General features: G+C 56.9%; 1 protein-coding gene across 1 annotated transcript in view; it reads left to right on the top strand.

Annotated features, from left to right (window-relative positions):
- VIPR2 (vasoactive intestinal peptide receptor 2) overlaps positions 1–17,373 on the top strand; it is a 71,225-nt gene extending 53,852 nt beyond the window's left edge. Inside the window, 8 exon segments of the mRNA NM_001195117.1 lie at positions 3,619–3,760; positions 8,296–8,446; positions 9,088–9,148; positions 10,698–10,767; positions 11,286–11,377; positions 15,598–15,727; positions 15,797–15,838; positions 17,086–17,373. Coding sequence (NP_001182046.1) covers positions 3,619–3,760; positions 8,296–8,446; positions 9,088–9,148; positions 10,698–10,767; positions 11,286–11,377; positions 15,598–15,727; positions 15,797–15,838; positions 17,086–17,259 — 862 coding nt within the window. The 3' untranslated portion in view covers positions 17,260–17,373.
- Positions 17,374–17,576: the final 203 nt, after the last annotated feature.

The following is a 17,576-nucleotide window of genomic DNA, read 5'->3' on the forward strand; positions in this document are numbered from 1 at the left end:
CTCTTTGAATGCCGCCCCTCCTTCCTGCCTCTGGACCCTCGGCGGGGGGGGTTCTCTGTGATGAGAGATGTTGAACAGGGTTCACGGATGGGGGTAGAAATTTCTATCTAGGAAAAGCTTTAGGTTTTTAGGATTAAATCGGTGCCTTCAGCATCACTTGCATTTAAAAAAAAACGGATGGGAGTTCCCGTCGTGGCGCAGTGGTTAACGAATCCGACTAGGAACCATGAGGTTGTGGGTTCGACCCCTGCCCTTGCTCAGTGGGTTGAGGATGCGGCGTGGCCGTGAGCTGTGGTGTAGGTCGCAGACAAGGCTTGGATCCCGCGTTGCTGTGGCTCCAGTGGTGTAGGCCACAGCAACTGGTGATTTGCTCTGATGAGACCCCTAGCCTGGGAGCCTCCATATGCCGCAGAAGCGGCCCTAGAAAAGGCAGAAAGACAAAATAAATACCCTGTTGTGTTAATGTAGTTGTGTTAACTTTTTTTTATTTACGATTTGCAAGGTATGCTGTTTTCTGTGCTTTTACTTTGAATTCCCTATTTTATATTTAATCTGAGTATTTGGAAAGCTCCATTTCATCGAGATGTGCTTTTTATTTCTAGTCTATTTTTCTTTTATGGGCAGTAACGTGCCCTCGCATTTAGACGTATGGACAGCTTAGAGTTTCAATCCACCGTCTGTCTCTTCGCTTTCTATTGTCTCAGCAGTCTTGTTGCTCCTGCACCAGCTGGTGTTGCTCAGTTATCAAGGGTTCTTATTCCAGTTTAGATTGTTAGTTATATATTCTACTCTCCTTCTAGTTTCCACCCCGTATTTACAACCTGCATCCTGTCTCACAGGCCTTAACCTCCAGTTCCCAGTTTCAGCTCTTCGTTCTGTCCCCCCCCATCCCTTTAATGCCGTTGTTATGTGTTCTAATTCCACGTATAGGAGTTCCCGTCGTGGCACAGTGGTTCACGAATCCGACTAGGAACCATGAGTTTGCAGGTTCGATCCCTGGCCTTGCTCAGTGGGTTAAGGATCCAGTGTTGCTGTGGCTCTGGCATAGGCTGGTGGCTACAGCTCCGATTGGGCCCCTAGCCTGGGAACCTCCATACGCCATGGGAGCAGCCCAAGAAATGGCAAAAAAGACAAAAAAAAAAAAATCCACGTGAATTTTAAATACCATGAGGCGTGATTGCTGTTGTCACTGTTGTTTGGAAGTCAGTATTTATTTAGAGCTGCCCGCCTGTCTTTCCTGGCTCTTCATTCCTTTCTGTATTTTCGTGTTTCCATCTGGGACCATTTTCCTCCTGCCTGAAGCTCTCCTTTTAGTGTCTCCTTCTGCACAGGCCTCCTGGCCGTGAAGTCTCATGGCGTTTGATTGCCTGACATCCTCGTGATTGTGCCTGCATGCTTGGGGGTATTTTTAAGAGTGTTCAATTCTTCGTTGGCAGTTTTCTTTCTGGACGTTAAAGATATACATCATTTTTTCTTTTGCAAAAGTCCGCTGCCAGTCTCACCATCGTTCCACTGACGGATGAGTCTTTCCCTGGGTGCTTTGAGGACTGTTTGCTTTGTCTTTGGATTTGAGCAGTCACCTTATCATGGGCCTTCATGTGCTTTTCTTTGTAATCCTCTTGCTTGGGGTCGGGGGAACTTCTTTCAGCTATTCTTGTATTTTCTCACTTTTAAAAAGTCTTGAGGAGTTCCCGTTGTGGCGCAATGGTTAACGAATCCGACTAGGAACCATGAGGGTGCGGGTTTGATCCCTGGCCTCGCTCCGTGGGTGAAGGATCCGGCGTTGCCGTGAGCTGTGGTGTAGGTCGCAGATGTGGCTCGGGTCCCGAGTTGCTGTGGCTGTGGTGTAGGCTGGTGGCTGCAGCTCCGTTTAGACCCCTAGCCTGGGAACCTCCATGTGCAGGAGGGGCCCTAGAAAAGGCAAAAAAAGGCAAAAAAATAAAAAAATAAATGGCAGAGGCATTGTATGATATCTTACTACAGAGAGGCTTCCACTGTGTCTAGCCTGGTGGGCAGACCAGCCTGAGCCAGTCAGGGATGGCAGTGGTTGGCAGCCTTATTTCAGGCTCTGTGAAGGCTGCCTTATTTTTTTCCTTTTTTTTTTTTTTTTTTTTTTTTTTTATCTTTTTGCCTTTCCTAGGGCCGCTCCTGCAGCATATGGAGGTTCCCAGTCTAGGGGTCTCACCAGAGCTGTAGCCGCCGGTCTACACCAGAGCCACAGCAACTCAGGATCCAAGCCACGTCTGCAACCTACACCACAGCTCACGGCAACGTCGGATCCTTAACCCACTGAGCAAGGGCAGGGATCGAACCCGCAACCTCATGGTTCCTCATCGGATTTGTTAACCACTGCGCCACGACGGGAACTCCCTGAAATCCTGTTTCTAGGACTTTAAATAAACTAAGGAGATAAGTCAGAAATAAGGGGAAATATGTGTGTACAAAAATATTTATCAGAGTTCCCATCGTGGTGCAGTGGTTCACAAAACCGACTAGGAACCATGAGGTTGCGGGTTTGGTCCCTGCCCTTGCTCAGTGGGTTAACGATCCGGCGTTGCCGTGAGCTGTGGTGGAGGTTGCAGACGCAGCTCAGATCCCGCGTTGCTGTGGCTCTGGCGTAGGCCAGTGGCTACAGCTCCGATTAGACCCCTAGCCTGGGAACCTCCATATGCCGCGGGAGCGGCCCAAGAAATAGCAACAACAACAACAACAACAACAACAAAAAGACAAAAAAAAAAAAAAAATTTATCATAATCCAAAACTGAAAACATCTGTGCTATATAATAAGAAATAGCTAACAAAAGATGAACTTCCATCAAGGAGAAACCCTAAGATTAAAGCCACACAGGCAGCTACTAAAGTGTGCACAACTTTATAGCACAGGGAACGATGCCTGGTATTTTGTAACAACCTATGAGGGAAAAGAACCTGAAAAAGATAAAGATGTGAAAACAAAGAAATAAAAGTAAAATCTGCACAAAGTCAGTGATGCTCTCTCTCCTCTCCCTCCTCCCGATCCCCTCTGTCCCCACCACCTTCCCACCAACCCCCCTCGTCACCCCCACCCTCCCCATCACCCCCACCCCCGTCCACCCTTCCCCACACCCATCCACCACCCCCACCCTCTCCCCATCACCCCCACCCCCCCGTCCACCCCATCACCCCAACCCCCTCTCCCATCACCCCCACCCCCTCTCCCATCACCCCAACCCCCGTCCACACTTCCCCACACCCATCCACCACCCCCACCCTCTCTCCATCACCCCAACCCCCTCTCCCATTACCCCCACCCCCTCTCCCATCACCCCAACCCCTGTCCACCCTTCCCCACCCCCTCCCCATCACCCCCACCCCCTCTCCCATCACCCCAACCCCCCTCCACACTTCCCCACACCCATCTGCCACCCCCGACCCTCTCCCCATCACCCCAAACCCCCTCTCCCCATCACCCCAAACCCCCTCCACCCTCTCCCCATCACCCCAACCCCTGTCCACACATCCCCACACTCACCCCATCCTTGCCCCCTCACCCCCTCTCCCCACCTCCCTCTCCCCCCTCCCCCTCTCCCCCCTCCCGCGCTCCCCTCGCCCCGCCCCGCCCCCGCCCCGCCCCCGCAGGAGGCTGCACTGCACCCGGAACTACATCCACCTGAACCTGTTCCTCTCCTTCATCCTGCGCGCCGTCTCCGTCTTGGTCAAGGACGACGTTCTGTACTCCAGCTCGGGCACGCTGCACTGCCCTGACCAGCCGTCCTCCTGGGTAAGGCTGCCCAGTGGGCAGGGCCCTCTCGCTGGGGGAGGCGCCCGGTGAGCCCCGCCCCCTCCTCCTCACCACCATCCCTCCTCTCTGTTCGCATCTCCCACCGGGATGCAGTCCCAGGGCCAGGGCGCAGGGGACCGAGGTCCCGGGCCGGGCGAGGGGTCAGGCCTGAGCAAATGGAGGCCAGACCTCGGAGCAGGTCCAGGACGGCAGGTGTGACAAGGTAGGGACAGGGCTGCTGCCTGGGTGAGAGCTCACGGCCAGGAGTGCTGACCCCAGGCAGAGCAGGACTCCCGCAAGGGTGCTGCCCGGAGGGAGCACAGCAGCCCCGGCTGGAAAACCCTGACACAGGTGGACACACATGGCGCTGTGGTCTCACCCAATGACCCAGATTCTGGGCAGTAGGTGCTTCCCTCGATGGCTGGGAGGAAGTCACCTGCGTGGTAGACGCATCCCCACGGCCCCCGCTAGGAGCGCAGTGCACGTCCTGACCGACCGCCTGGCCGCTCTTTATAGGAGACTCAATCGCCTTAACTGCCAAGTGCATGCGAGACTGCTGGGTTTGTGGGGGATGTCTATGAGCCTTTAGGACATAGTTCAGTTTAGTGCATTTATTGAGCTTCTCAGAGATACAGGCCTTCTACCCCACCTTCCACCGCCACTGCACCTTGGTTCTGGACGTCACCACAGATCCGATGGCACTGCTTCCCCACGGAGCCAGAAGGCTGCTCTCCTACCAGGTTCCAGGCGGATGGATTTGTCTGCTGTGGGCACCATTGCTCTGGGCTGAAGAGATCTGAGTTCATGTCCTTTGAAAGAGCATGAAGCCTTTATAACAGCGGAGAACTTAAGCTGCTTGTGAGGCCTGCAGGTGGACACACTTCTGGGGAGAATCTTGCCCAGGACACGTGTGCACTCAATGTGATAATAAATTTAGCAACGAGATCCCCTACCTGGCAAATCCCGCCCCCCCCCCAGAGGAAGCAGGGGATCTGGGGGGAGGCACACTGGGCTCTTGTCCCCCAGGGGAGTCTCCTGTGCCCAGACTGTGCACCCGGTGCCCGGAGCAGGCAGACCCCGTTTCTCCTGCTGAGAGCCCTTCTGTCGCTTCTGCACGTGTCTCAAAGCTCTGCTCGAAGGGGCCTCCTTGCTGAGAGCTTCCCAGAGGACATCCATCCGAGACATCGTGACCCTGATGGACCCACAAAACTGGAGTAGTGCTCTCCACTCGCTCCTGCTGTGTAGACGGAGGACCTGGCCTGCTCTCCACTCAGGGAGCTGAATGTCCCTGCCCTGAGCCCCACCTGCCTGGGGAGTCAGAGGCCTGGGGAGTCGGAGGCCTGAGCTGGGCAGTGAGGCCAGAACATCTGGACAGGGCTGCACAGCCCCAAGCGAGCACTGACAGGGTACTGCTTGCTGTCCCGGGGGTGCTAGGGGCGGAGGGGGGAATCGGCGCCCTGCAGGGTGTCCTGGGCCCCTGAGCTGCCGCCTCAGCCCACAGCGCGGATCTGAATGGCAGAGGGGCAGGAGGAGAGAAAGCAAGCAACATGCACGGGCACGCGTGCCCGCAGAGGGGAACAGGCACACACATGCCCCCTTCGGGCTCTGATCCACCACAAGTTTGGCTCCATCCCGGAAGGACGGCTCCAAAGGACAGGGCTTGTGGGCTGCTGGGTGAGCCCGTGTCCTCGAGTGTGGACTGGCTGTGGACACGGGACGAGTGAAACCACACAGCAGACGTCACCATGGCCATCACCTCGGCTGCTCGCTGCGCAGTGAGGGCTCCAGGCATCGGACCCACATGGGCGCCGAGACCCCCTTCGTGCCCCGTGCCCAGGCCTGCAGCTGTTGTTTCCACACATTTAAATCAACTCTGCTGCGTACGCGCTCTCGATCCGCCCCTCCAGATGCTCTAAGTCTTCCTGGCTCTCCGGGGAAACGCCTTCGGTCCTGCAGGCCCCCGAAGGACACAGGCTTCCAGCTATAAGACGTGACTTTGCTTTCGACAGCCTTGGGGCTGGGGGCAGCCTTCTCATCCTTTTCTGGGAATCAGGTCTGACAGAGGCCAATGCATTTAATGGCTCAGAAAGCAGATCCACCGCCCACCCCCCGCCTCCAGGCCCCACCCTGCACACACAGCGCCTCTTTGCTGGGCTGGTTGGTTTGGGTTTCACCTAAGTCCTGTGGCACCGGTGCTCTAGTCCAGAGAAAAGGAGCAGCCAGATGGAAGCTGATCTTCAGCAGGAGCCCCCATGGCCCGCGGGCTCAGCCCCCTGGATGTGGGGCCGCATACAGTGGTGGGAGGCTCCAGGCAGGGAACAGGTCTGGTGGGGGAACCGCGGGCCTCGATCAGCCTCCTGCATTCTGTGTGGCGCGCTGTCCCCCTGCGTGGCCATTGGGCTCTCCAGCGGTGAAGATGATGGGGTCAGCGGACAGCTCAGCAGCCCAAGCCTCCCGTGCTCACGGCAGGTTGATAGCACACGAGCAAAAGGAGGCAGTGCGGCCACAGCACCGTAACTTTTCACCAGGAAAGTGGAATTGGACTCATCGTAAACACCTTTTCTGGGCCCTTTTCCCCACGCAGCCCGAAACCCCGCGTCCACCGGGGCCGCGGCTGCCTCCGCACACATCGCGGAGGTGGGACGTGATCTGCGTGGCCATCCCACACTGACAGGCGCGCTTGAATTTTGTATTTTCTGCACAGCCGCCTTTGGGCGCGCTCTCTTACCTGGACAGAGGGCACTGGGAGACTGCAGGGATGGCCAGGCACGTGTATTTAAGTTGCGGCAAAGAGCGCTGGACGAGCTTCCCAAAGGCGGAGGCGCCACAGGTGCCTCAGTGGTTTCCTCCGCAGGTGGGCCCAGAGTGCTTCTCCCCCCGACATCCACCTGCCCTCCGTCTCTGTTCCAACGAGAGCCGCTGAGCCCCAAGGACACCAGTTCGTTCGCCTGTTTTCACGGCTGGTTCTGGAAGGTGTCTTTCCACCTATGGGAGCCCTGCCTCAATGTCCACTGGGCCGCCTCTCATGCCAGACCCCCTCCCCACACTTGGCATCCGTAATCGGTAACCACCTGAGAAAGGAGCAGAGGAGCTCCCGTTGTGGCGCAGTGGTTAATGAATCCAACTAGGAACCAACCATGAGGTGGCGGGTTTGATCCCTGGCCTTGCTCAGTGGGTTAAGGATCCGGCGTGGCCCTGAGCTGTGGTGTAGGTTGCAGACGCGGCTCGGATCCCCTGTTGCTGTGGCTCTGGCGTAACCCGGCAGCTACAGCTCCAATTAGACTCCTAGCCTGGGAACCTCCATATGCCACAGGAGCAGCCCAAGAAATGGTAAAAAATAAATAAATAAATAAAAATAAAGGAGCAGAACCACACACACCCCACTGAGACGAGAGAAACTAGTGCAGGGTAAGGGGATCAGGCATCCCCAAGAGGATGGAACCGCTGTACGTCAAAGTCTGAAAGGCCGCCGTGCATTTCCTACAGGTGCGCCCCCCCGCCCCACCCCATGCACGTGTCTGAGTAACAGGAAAGGGTATCTACACACACGTGCACGTCCGCCACACACGTGTGTAGGTATATCCACACACAAGTAAGTATATACCCCATCCATCCGCACGTAGCAGGGGAGGAAGCTGCAAAGATACAGAAGAATAGAAATACAAGTGCTGTTCTTTTTTCAGTACATTTCAGCTCAGTGATTAAAAGCCTCAATTTCATATTTTCTCATGACATGGAAATACCTGATGTGTTTCCTTACATGAAGATCTGAGCGATTAAAATATATTTATTTTATGTAATACATAATGTTTCCCTTTCACAATTCCTGGGGAAATGATTTATTTGTGGGTTTCTCTTGTTTTGCCTTTTATTTTCTCATCCCTTGTTAAGAGAGCACAGTGAAGAAGAACAGAAGGAGGAGAAAGGGGGAGTGATAGAGGGTGAGGATGCAGGGTGAGGGGAGGGTGCAGGTGGGGGGTGCAAGTGGGGAGAGGGTGCAGGTGGGGGGGTGCAGGTAGAGGATGCAGGTGGAGGGTGCAGATGGGAGGGAGGGTGCAGGTGGAGGGTGCAGGTGGGGGGAGGGTGCAGGAGGAAGGTGCAGGTGGGGGGAGGGTGCAGGTGGAGGGTGCAGGTGGGGGAAGGGTGCAGGTGGGGGGAGGGTGCAGGTGGGGGGAGGTTACAAGTGGGGGGGAGGGTGCAAGTGGGGGGAGGGTACAAGTGGGGGGGAGGGTGCAAGTGGGGGGGAGGGTGCAGGACGGAGAGGGGGTCCAGGAGGGAGAGCGAGGTCAGCCGAGCCCACCAGACCCCCACAGGTTCGCTCTCCAAGATACGCATCACCCTCAGGGATCCTGTGTACCTCTGCCTGGGCCTTGGGTTACCCTCCGGCCACTTCCGGGGCGTCACCTGAACGCGCACCAGCCTCCTCTGGTGGCCACCTCTGCCTTGGGGTCCACACGCCTTGTGCAGCGCACAAACTCGGTGGGACCTGGAGCGGTGCTGGCCTCGCCACACAGCCGCCCTCTGTGCCGTTCCAGGTGGGCTGCAAGCTGAGCCTGGTCTTCTTCCAGTACTGCATCATGGCCAACTTCTGCTGGCTCCTGGTGGAGGGGCTGTATCTGCACACCCTCCTGGTGGCCATCTTCTCCCCCAGCCGGCGCTTCGTGGCCTATCTCCTGATTGGATGGGGTGAGTCCACCCCCCTGGCGGCCCCTGCCACCCCCAAACCCTCGGGGTTCCCAATTCCCATCCTCCAGCCTATCAATGCAGGTCCTTTCAGCTCAGAAAAATACTGTGATGCCCCAGAAGTAAGTGCTTTCCTAGAGCAGCTGTGGGTTCCTGGAGCCAACGCGTTCATATTTCTGGGAAACCAGGACCTGGGTGAAAACTGCCCTGACTCTCATCCTGCTGCGCCCCAGTGGTGGGAGAGTCGGGAAGAAGGGGCGTGGGGGGAGAAGGAGTTGGGGGGCTGTCCATCGTGCCTCAGCCAGAGCTGGGGAGGAGGTGGAGCTGCGGGACCCCCACCTTCCCAACCAGGGCACCCCTTCCAGTCATCGAGTCTGAACACAGCCTCTCCAGCACCCACAAAACATGGTGATGCCTTCCAGGCCCACGAAGTTTCAGCTTTCAAACTCATATCCAGTTGTCTCCACTGCTTAGAAGACATGAGGACAGATGTGTGTAATTATGAAGCATTTCCACTTACTCTTTTCATCAGAAAGCCCTTGCCCTTGACTGTTGGGCCAACAAAGGCCCCACTGAGTCCCCCCCTACCCCGGGCTGGTCCAAGCAGCTGAAGGGGGTCATGGTAACCTGGGGTCTTCCTGCAGGGATCCCCACTGTCTGCACGGGGGCGTGGACGGCAGCCCGGCTCTGGTTAGAAGACACAGGGTGAGTGCTGAGCCTGTGCGGAGATCCAGTAACACTGACCAGGGTCCCGTGTCACTTGTCTTGGGAAACCAGAGAGAGGCTTCGGACCTGGTCGGGGAGGCAGCCCGACGGGGAGGACGCTGACCATGGCTGGGAGGAACAGTGGGCTTGGAGCCCTGGGCGAAGAGCCAGGGCAGAGATGGCACTGAGCCGCATCTGGTGGCACAGATGAGACTGGGATGAACCAGGCAGAGACGGGCAGCATCCTAGAAGGGGGAGCGGTGGTCACCAAAGGGTGGGGAGCCCGGAGCCCAGCGAGGAGCCTGGGTGCAGCGGCCAGCTGGGGCACAGCAGTCCGAGGCCATGCAGCTGGATGAGGGCCAGAGCATCTCTGCTTGTGCCGAGCCCGATGATGGCCCAGATGCAGGCACGACGCTGGGCCTCGGGCGAGCCCCCGGGCGCTACCAGTTGTTCACACTAACAAGCCACCCAAACCTTGGAGCTTACATCCTCGCAGTTTATCTGGTGTGTCTGTCACTGGCACTCTGGGCAGCTGTCCCAGTCAGCCTGGACCGTTCACACACTGTAGGCACCTGCAGTGGGCCAGGGCTGCCGGTCTAGACAGAACATCCTAGAAGGCTCCTCTCTGCCCTGTGGGTTCCAAGGAGTCCGCATCCCACCGTCCAAACCAGACAGGATCCAGGACGAGGGCGGGGATCTGCCCCCTGGGAGGGGTGCAGGTGACCGAGGGAAGGAGGGAGGCGTTTTCCAAGCCTCCTGTGTCCTCGCTTCCTACGGCGAACAGCTCTTCGGCTAAAAATCAAAAAAGAAAGCAGATTGCTAGACAGGCATCCCTAGCTGCGCCTCAGTTATTCTGCAGACATTTAAAAACCTTCATTCAAGAAACTAAGACAAGGCATTTGGGAAGTGAGGGGAAACTGATTTTCCAAAGGAAAACGTCCTTTTTTTCTATGATGTCAGCTGGAGCAAGCCTGCGCCCGTCCCAAGTTAGGAGACTTTGCTGGGGCTCGCGCTGCCCCTTCTCCGGGCTATTGGGGTTTCCTCTCCATGAGTAGACTCTCAAGAATAAAACAAAACTGGAGTTCCCGTCGTGGCGCAGTGGTTCACAAATCCAACTAGGAACCATGAGGTTGTGGGTTCGATCCCTGGCCTTGCTCAGTGGGTTAAGGATCCGGCGTTGCCATGAGCTGTGGTGAAGGTCACAGACGCGCCTCGGATCCCACGTTGCTGTGGCTCTGGCGTAGGCCAGTGGCTACAGCTCTGATTGGACCCCTAGCCTGGGAACCTCCATGTGCCGCAGAAGCGGTCCTAGAAAAGGCAAAAAGATCAAAAAAAAAGAATAAAACAAAACAAAATCACTCCAAAGGACAGGTCGGGTCGGGATGGATAACCACAGAGTCACTGTGCTTTTAGGGTGGAGCGCTAAGCTCTCGGAGGGACCGTCTCCGGGGCGGGCCGGCGTGTTTTGCAAGGACCGTGGGCGGGTGCGTGTGCGGGGCTTGTCGCTGGAACCCGTGGTGATACGATTTTCCTCCTCTCTTTTCAACAGCTGCTGGGATACCAATGACCACAGTGTTCCCTGGTGGGTTATACGCACACCAATTTTAATTTCTATCATAGTAAGTCACATCCGTATTGAAACGTGAGCGCCCCCCTCCCGCCCCCGGGTTGCACATTTGGGCGGAGAGCCAGCACGCTGTCCTCTTCGACGGCCCCGTTGTAGTGGGTCTTCTGATCGAAGGCCCCTAAGGCTGAGCTCTTCCATGGGGGGCTGGGCCCACCTTTGGGACGAAGTCGCAGGGCAGGGACGGGCGAGAAGGAGTCGCTCCTTCAAGGGAACATCAGAGGCCTCACAGCTGGATGGGGCAGATGCCCGCCTGCATTCGCCATCTGGCTGCCACCCCTGTCACCATCGGTTTTCTCGACTGCACAGCCTGGGGTCAGAATGCGTGTGATGCCACAGACAGACACTGTCCCATTCTGACTTGGGGCTGTGGGGCAGGGGGTGCAAACCCAGGCTGGGTGGCCCGGGTGCTTCTGAAACAGGGTGCCTGGAGCCCCACCTGGGGCAGGGCTGAGCTGCAGACATCCGGCCACGCCAGCATCACACACAAACATATCATCTCTTTTTGTGCAGGTCAATTTTGTCCTTTTTGTTAGTATTATACGGATTTTACTACAGAAGTTGACATCCCCAGATGTGGGCGGGAATGACCAGTCACAGTACAAGTGAGTATGTGTTTGGATCCAGCTCTGAGCTGCCCTCACCCACCCCACACAGCCTAGAAACCTCACGGAAGGGGGATGAAGCAGGTGTGCGTGGAACAGAGGGACCGGGGCCCAAGGACCCTGCACATGGCTCCCGTTCTTCTCCTTTAGTCTCCAGAGAGTGCTCGTGGCCAATGACAGGGACCCCGGAGATGGAGTGTCTCGTCCAGGGGCCCGTGTGGCCATGGCTGTTGCTCAAGCCGAGCCCCTGGCCTCCCCAGAGGGGCTGCTTACTGAGACCCGCCCATGCTCCTGTTTTTTTTTTTTTTTTTGTCTTTTCTAGGGGTCGCACCCTTGGCATATGGAGGTTCCCAGGCCAGGGGTCTCATCGGAGCTGTAGCCATCAGCCCCCACCACAGCCACAGCAACACGGGATCCGAGCCTCGCCTGTGACCTACACCACAGCTCACGGCAACGCCGGATCCTTCACCCATGGAGCAAGGCCAGGGATCGAACCCACAACCTCATGGTTCCTAGGCAGATGAGTGAACCACTGCGCCACAGCGGGAACTCCGAGGTTCTGTAGCTCTGCAGAGGCACTGGAAAATTCTCTAAATTTCTATCAAGAATTTATAAAGAAAAAACAAAGCTCCCAATTTTATATATAAAATGAAAGTATAAAAGAGTATAAAATAAAACTCGTTTAGTGTGGTTGGTCCAGATGGTAGGAGCCTTAGGTTCAGACAGACCGGGGTTGGAATTGCAGCTACACTGAATGCTGTGTTACCCTGGGCGGGTGACACGACTGCCCCGCCCCGGGCGGGGGAGGGACTCTGCTGTCTCCCCCCTCCCCTCCTTTGGACAGCAGGGGGGACCTGGGGAGACGGACGGGTGCCAGCCTCCTGGTCAGCAGCCTAGTGCTGAGGTACGAACTAGCCGGAGGCCTGGGACCGGTAACCAAGCTGCTCACCTGTAAAGTGGAGATAATAATAACGGCCCCTGTGGTTATGAGGACTGGTTGAGTTAACACCCAAAGGACAGTTAGCGCCTGGCACCCGTAAGCATCGTGGTACACCTGTGCTCGTGCCGGTGTGTGAGCCCCTCTGCCCAGCCCACCTCAGAGGAAGCTGTGTAAACGGTCAGGCCAAGAGACAGGGCTCCACATCCGACCACAAAGGGCAAAGTCGTGCAGACCTTCCAAGGAGCATTGCTACAGCTCAGGGGACAGCCGGGCGGCTTCCTGGACCCAGCCCACGCCTGCAGCTCAGGCTGCCTTCAGATCGAACTTCTAGATTCTGCACGTTGCATTCGCAGCCGTGCTGGCCTTGCCCTCGGGCCCTTTGGGAGTGTCGTTAAGTAGATCTAAGAGATGCATACTTTTATTTCGGAAACAAAAGGAAGCGGGGTTCATAGACCTTCTCTTGGAGTTCCCGTCGTGGCGCAGTGGTTAACAAATCCGCCTAGGAACCATGAGGTTGTGGGTTCGATCCCTGGCCTCACTCCGTGGGCGAAGGATCCGGTGTTGCCGTGAGCTGTGGTGTACATCACAGGCAAGGCTCAGATCCTGCGTTGCTGTGGCTCTGGCGTAGGCCGGTGGCTACAGCTCCGATTGGACCCCTAGCCTGGGAACCTCCATATGCTGCGGGAGCGGCCCTAGAAAAAGCAAAAAAAAAAAATATATATATATATATATATATATATATACCTTCTCCTTTTCCAGGATAACCAGAAAGGCTGAGCACATCTGTGATGCTCGCCTGGTACATGCTGACATCTTTTCTGTCTCGGAACAGTAGTGACAGATCTCCCTGCAGAGGGCCCCAGGGGTCCAGCCTCTAAAACCTTTTCTAGAGCCTAGTACCCTAGCAGATTCCAGATGGATCACTGATGGGAATCCAGCAGGTTTTCACTAGCATTTAACCAAAGGGCAGGTCCCTGCAGACTCCCAGCCTTCATTCACGGCTGACACTGAACCAAGGCAGCCATGGGCACCATGCATGTTATAAAGTCAAACGTTCAGGGAGTTCCCGTCGTGGCACAGTGGTTCATGAATCCGACTAGGAACCACGAGGTGGCGGGTTCAATCCCTGGCCTCGCTCCGTGGGTGAAGGATCCGGCATTGCCGGGAGCTGTGGTGTAGGTTGCAGACGCGGCTCGGATCTCGCGTGGCTGTGGCTGTGGTGTAGGCCGGCAGCTACAGCTCCGATGAGACCCCTAGCCTGGGAACCTCCATGTGCCATGAGAAGCAGCCCTAGAAAAGGCAAAAAGACAAAAATAAAGAAATAAAAAAACAAAGTCGAATATTCAGGTCTGCAGATGACGGCAGCTCCGTAGTCAGTGACAGCCTTTCCTGCAGAAGAGCTGGTCTCAGAGGTTGGGCAGGTGGCCTGAAGCACAGGACACTTTCTTCTGGTTGTCATGCCACAGGTCGTGGTACAGGCAGTTTGTTTTGTTTGTGTGTGTTTGAGGGAAACAGAGACATGAACACACTTCTGGAACTTATATCCGAGGCTCTGAGGGCTGGGTTTGAGGTAGGTGCCTCAAAAACACGGAAAGAAAGTGGTAACTATGTCTCCCAGAGCCAGAGAAGGTGGGGGAGAGCAAGGAGCCCCTTTGCACTCAGTTCCCTCAACTCAGCATCCTGGACGAGCCTGGTTGTTGGAGTGTCTGCCGGTTTTCCATTTAGGAGGCTTCAGTGTGCCCACGCATCACCTGGCGTGGCGAGCCCCTGCCTTCCTGACTGTTCCCCAGGTGACCTCAATACTCCTGCTCCTCAGACCATGCTGGGGTTGCAGCATCAAATATGGCCACATTGGGAGTTCCTGTCGTGGCTCAGTGGTTAACAAATCCGACTGGGAACCATGAGGTTGTGGGTTCGATCCCTGGCCTTGCTCAGTGGGTTAAGGATCCCGTGTTGCTGTGGCACTGGCGTAAGCGGTGGCTACAGCTCCGATTTGACCCCTAGCCTGGGAACCTCCATAAGCCGGGAGAAGCGGGCCTAGAAAAGGCAAAAAAGACCCCCGCCCCCCCCCAAAAAAAAAAAATACAGCCACATTGAATCACCTGGGAAGATGCTGGGCCACCTGCAGAGACCCAACTAATTGGATGAGGAGCAGCCTGGACTCAAAGAGGTTAAAAAGCCCCCTAGGTGATTTTTCTGTGCAGCCCTGACAGTCCCTGGCTCAGGCAGTGGTTCTCAAGTGGGGTTCCAGGCAGCAGCCACACTTCTCTAGGAACCTGATAGAAAAGCAAATTCTCAGGCCACAGCCCAGACTTTCAGAGTCAGAAGCATCTGTGTTTTAACATGCCTGCCAGGTAGCTCTGGTGCAGCTGGGGCCTGAGAAGGCCTGACTTAGAGAAACTTGACCTGTAACTCCTTGGGGAGCAAGAGGGGCACAGGCGTAGGAGTGAGGCTTCCAGGAGGGTACAACTGAGTTCTGCTGCTTTGTTTTCAACACCAGTGCACCGAGAAGAAAATCTGCTTTTTGACGGAGTAGGGTAAGAGCGCTTTGAAAGAGACGTTAGATCCAGTCCAGGTTCCCAAGTCCTCAGACTTTGTGGGATCCACAGCCGGTCCCCTGCTGGGACCTGTAAACAGCCCTCTGTAGGAACACTCTTGCCTGCTTGTGCCCAGGGGACAACCCCTGCAGCATCTGCTCTTTGGATCTGAAAGTACAACTTTCCCCATCCTTCAAAGGCTGGGGTTGGGTCTCCCCCCAACCCCCGCTTTTTTTTTTTTTTTTTTTTTTTTTTTGTCTTTTGTCTTTTTGCCATTTCTTGGGCCGCTCCCGTGGCATATGGAGGTTCCCAGGCTACGGGTCGAATCCGAGCTGTAGCCACCAGCCTACACCAGAGTCACAGCAGCGTGGGATCCAAGCTGCATCTGCAACCTACACCACAGCTCACGGCAACACCAGATCCTTCACCCACTGAGCAAGGCCAGGGATCGAACCCGCCACCTCATGGTTCCTAGTCGGATTCGTTAACCACTGAGCCACGATGGGCACTCCGGGTCTCCACTATTAAAATGAAACCGTAAGACCCCCTCGGACCAAAGGCAGCTTTGGCCAACTCCTGGAGATGTCCTCTAGGAGCTGTGCTGCTTGATGAGGTGCTTGTCACCGCATTTGCACATTCTGCCCATAATGGACTGGGGTGGTTTACACAGGGGCTCTGGGCTGGCCAGGGAGGACACGTCCAGGCACCGCGGGAGCTCAGGGCCCTTTGTGTTTTGGATGCAGGAGGCTCACCAAGTCCACCCTGCTGCTCATCCCGCTGTTTGGAGTCCACTATATGGTGTTTGCCGTGTTTCCCATCAAAATCTCCTCCAAATACCAGATACTTTTCGAATTGTGCATCGGATCCTTTCAGGTGAGGCGGGAAGGGGCTGTGTGTCCCCCAGGCGGACGACTGGCCTCTGACCACCCTTCTCGCTTGCAGGGCCTGGTGGTGGCTGTTCTCTACTGCTTTCTGAACAGTGAAGTAAGTGCTTTGGGGAAGCCTGGATTCTGGCTTGGGATGGAGTCCCTAAAACGCCCCCCACCCCTCCTGAGGGGTCAGTGCCACCGCCCAGCGCCCGCAGCCCTCCCGGGGCCCTCGCGGTGCTCAGTTTGCCGCGCATCCCAGCCACCTCATCTGACCAGCCTGGCTCCGGCCCAGGGTGCCCCCTGGGAACCCCCTGGCCAGCCCACCTGCGTCCACCCTGCCCGCCGCTGTCCAACGCTGCCCTGCGCGCACGCCCCGCCCCTGCTTCGCCAGGCCCCGCCCCTGCCATGCCCCTGCTCCTGCCACGCCCCCTGCTTCCGCCACGCCCCCCAGGCCCTCATCTAACAGGCAGTGGCTGTTTTTTCAGCTGCTCAGGCAGGTGCCAAGCAGCCTCGCAGGCCTTTCTTTTCCTACAGCGCGCGAGCTCCGTAGATTCCTCTCCCCGCCCTCAGTGGGAAGGTTTTTCCCAAGTTGGACTTTACTCTCTTTTCGCCAGGCTCCCAGCCGGGAGCCCCCCACCCACCCCCCCAAGCATCAGCCGTAGGGGTCATAGGAACCTCACGCCTGGGAGAAAGGCAGGCTCTGCTCTTTCATCCGCTCTTGTCCCTGAGCGGCCCATCTGTGCAGAGGTTATTCAGCTAGGGGAGCGGTCCGCCTGGAGACTCTCGGGGCCCAGAACCCCTCTTCTGGGCCAAGGGCGGCCGCGAGGCAGCCGGGGCGACCCCTGGCCTCCTACTGCACAGCCCCTCCGGGAGGGCTGACTGCCCTGCCGCGAGGCCACTCCGATGCTGTCCCGCCCCTGCTGTGTCCAGCTTTCTCTCCTCTCAGCACTGACCATCCCAGCACTGCCCCTTGCCCTGTCCTCTATTGGGCTGAGGGGCTCCTCCTCCTCCGGACTCCCTGAAACTCCCTCACCAGGCAGGAGGAAGCAGAACCAGGGCTCGGCTTCTCTGAAAATTCGAATCAGTCCTCTTGGGATCGGGAGTATCAGCCGCTGTCCTTTGCAGATCTTAAAAAACCAGCAGCTCAGACCTTGGGTTCTGTGGTCTGAACACTTTTCTCTGGTCCCCTGGTCTTTCCCTCCTGTCCTACTGCCCATCTGATGAGCAGGGCTGGGATGTCACACTCAGCGAAGGGTGGGGGGAAGCAGGCCATTCACCGAGTCTGCTGCAGGGGGACTCTGGGGTCCTGGCTGCCAGCGTGCCCCTGACCCCCGTGGCACCTTGCATTTCCCATCGGCCCAGGTGCAGAGCGAGCTGAGGAGGAGGTGGCGAGGCCTGTGCCCCAGCCGACCCTCCGGCCGGGACTACAGGCTGCACAGTTCATCCATCTCAAGGAACGGCTCGGAGGGCGCCCTGCAGGTCCCCCGCGGCTCCCGCGCCCCATCCTTCCTGCAGACGGAGACCTCGGTCATCTAGCGGGGCCCCCCTCGCAGCAGCAGCCTGAGCCCCTTGCCAGGAGTGCCCAGGACAAATCAGCGCTGACCCCCACCCCCACCCCCGAGCTGGTCTGGGCTCATCCCAGCCATGGAACCGCGGGACCTTGTAACCACCTGGGATTCAAAGCTAATGATTGTCAAACTCCAGCATTTAGGCCCTTTTGTTCCTAATGTTTGGTTGTGTGGATGGGCCTGTTTTCACAGAGGATAGGAAAGACCAAAGCCCAGGACTGGGGTCCAGGAACTGCAGGAGAAAATGGGGCATTTCCTAATCTCAGTGCTTGTTCTCAGAAGGTA

Source organism: Sus scrofa, chromosome 18, assembly GCF_054392235.1.
Source record: "Sus scrofa isolate SSC_HxYL_T2T_F1_AM1 chromosome 18, Sscrofa_HxYL_maternal_Yorkshire_Landrace_v2.0, whole genome shotgun sequence".
Taxonomy (NCBI): Eukaryota; Metazoa; Chordata; class Mammalia; order Artiodactyla; family Suidae; genus Sus; species Sus scrofa.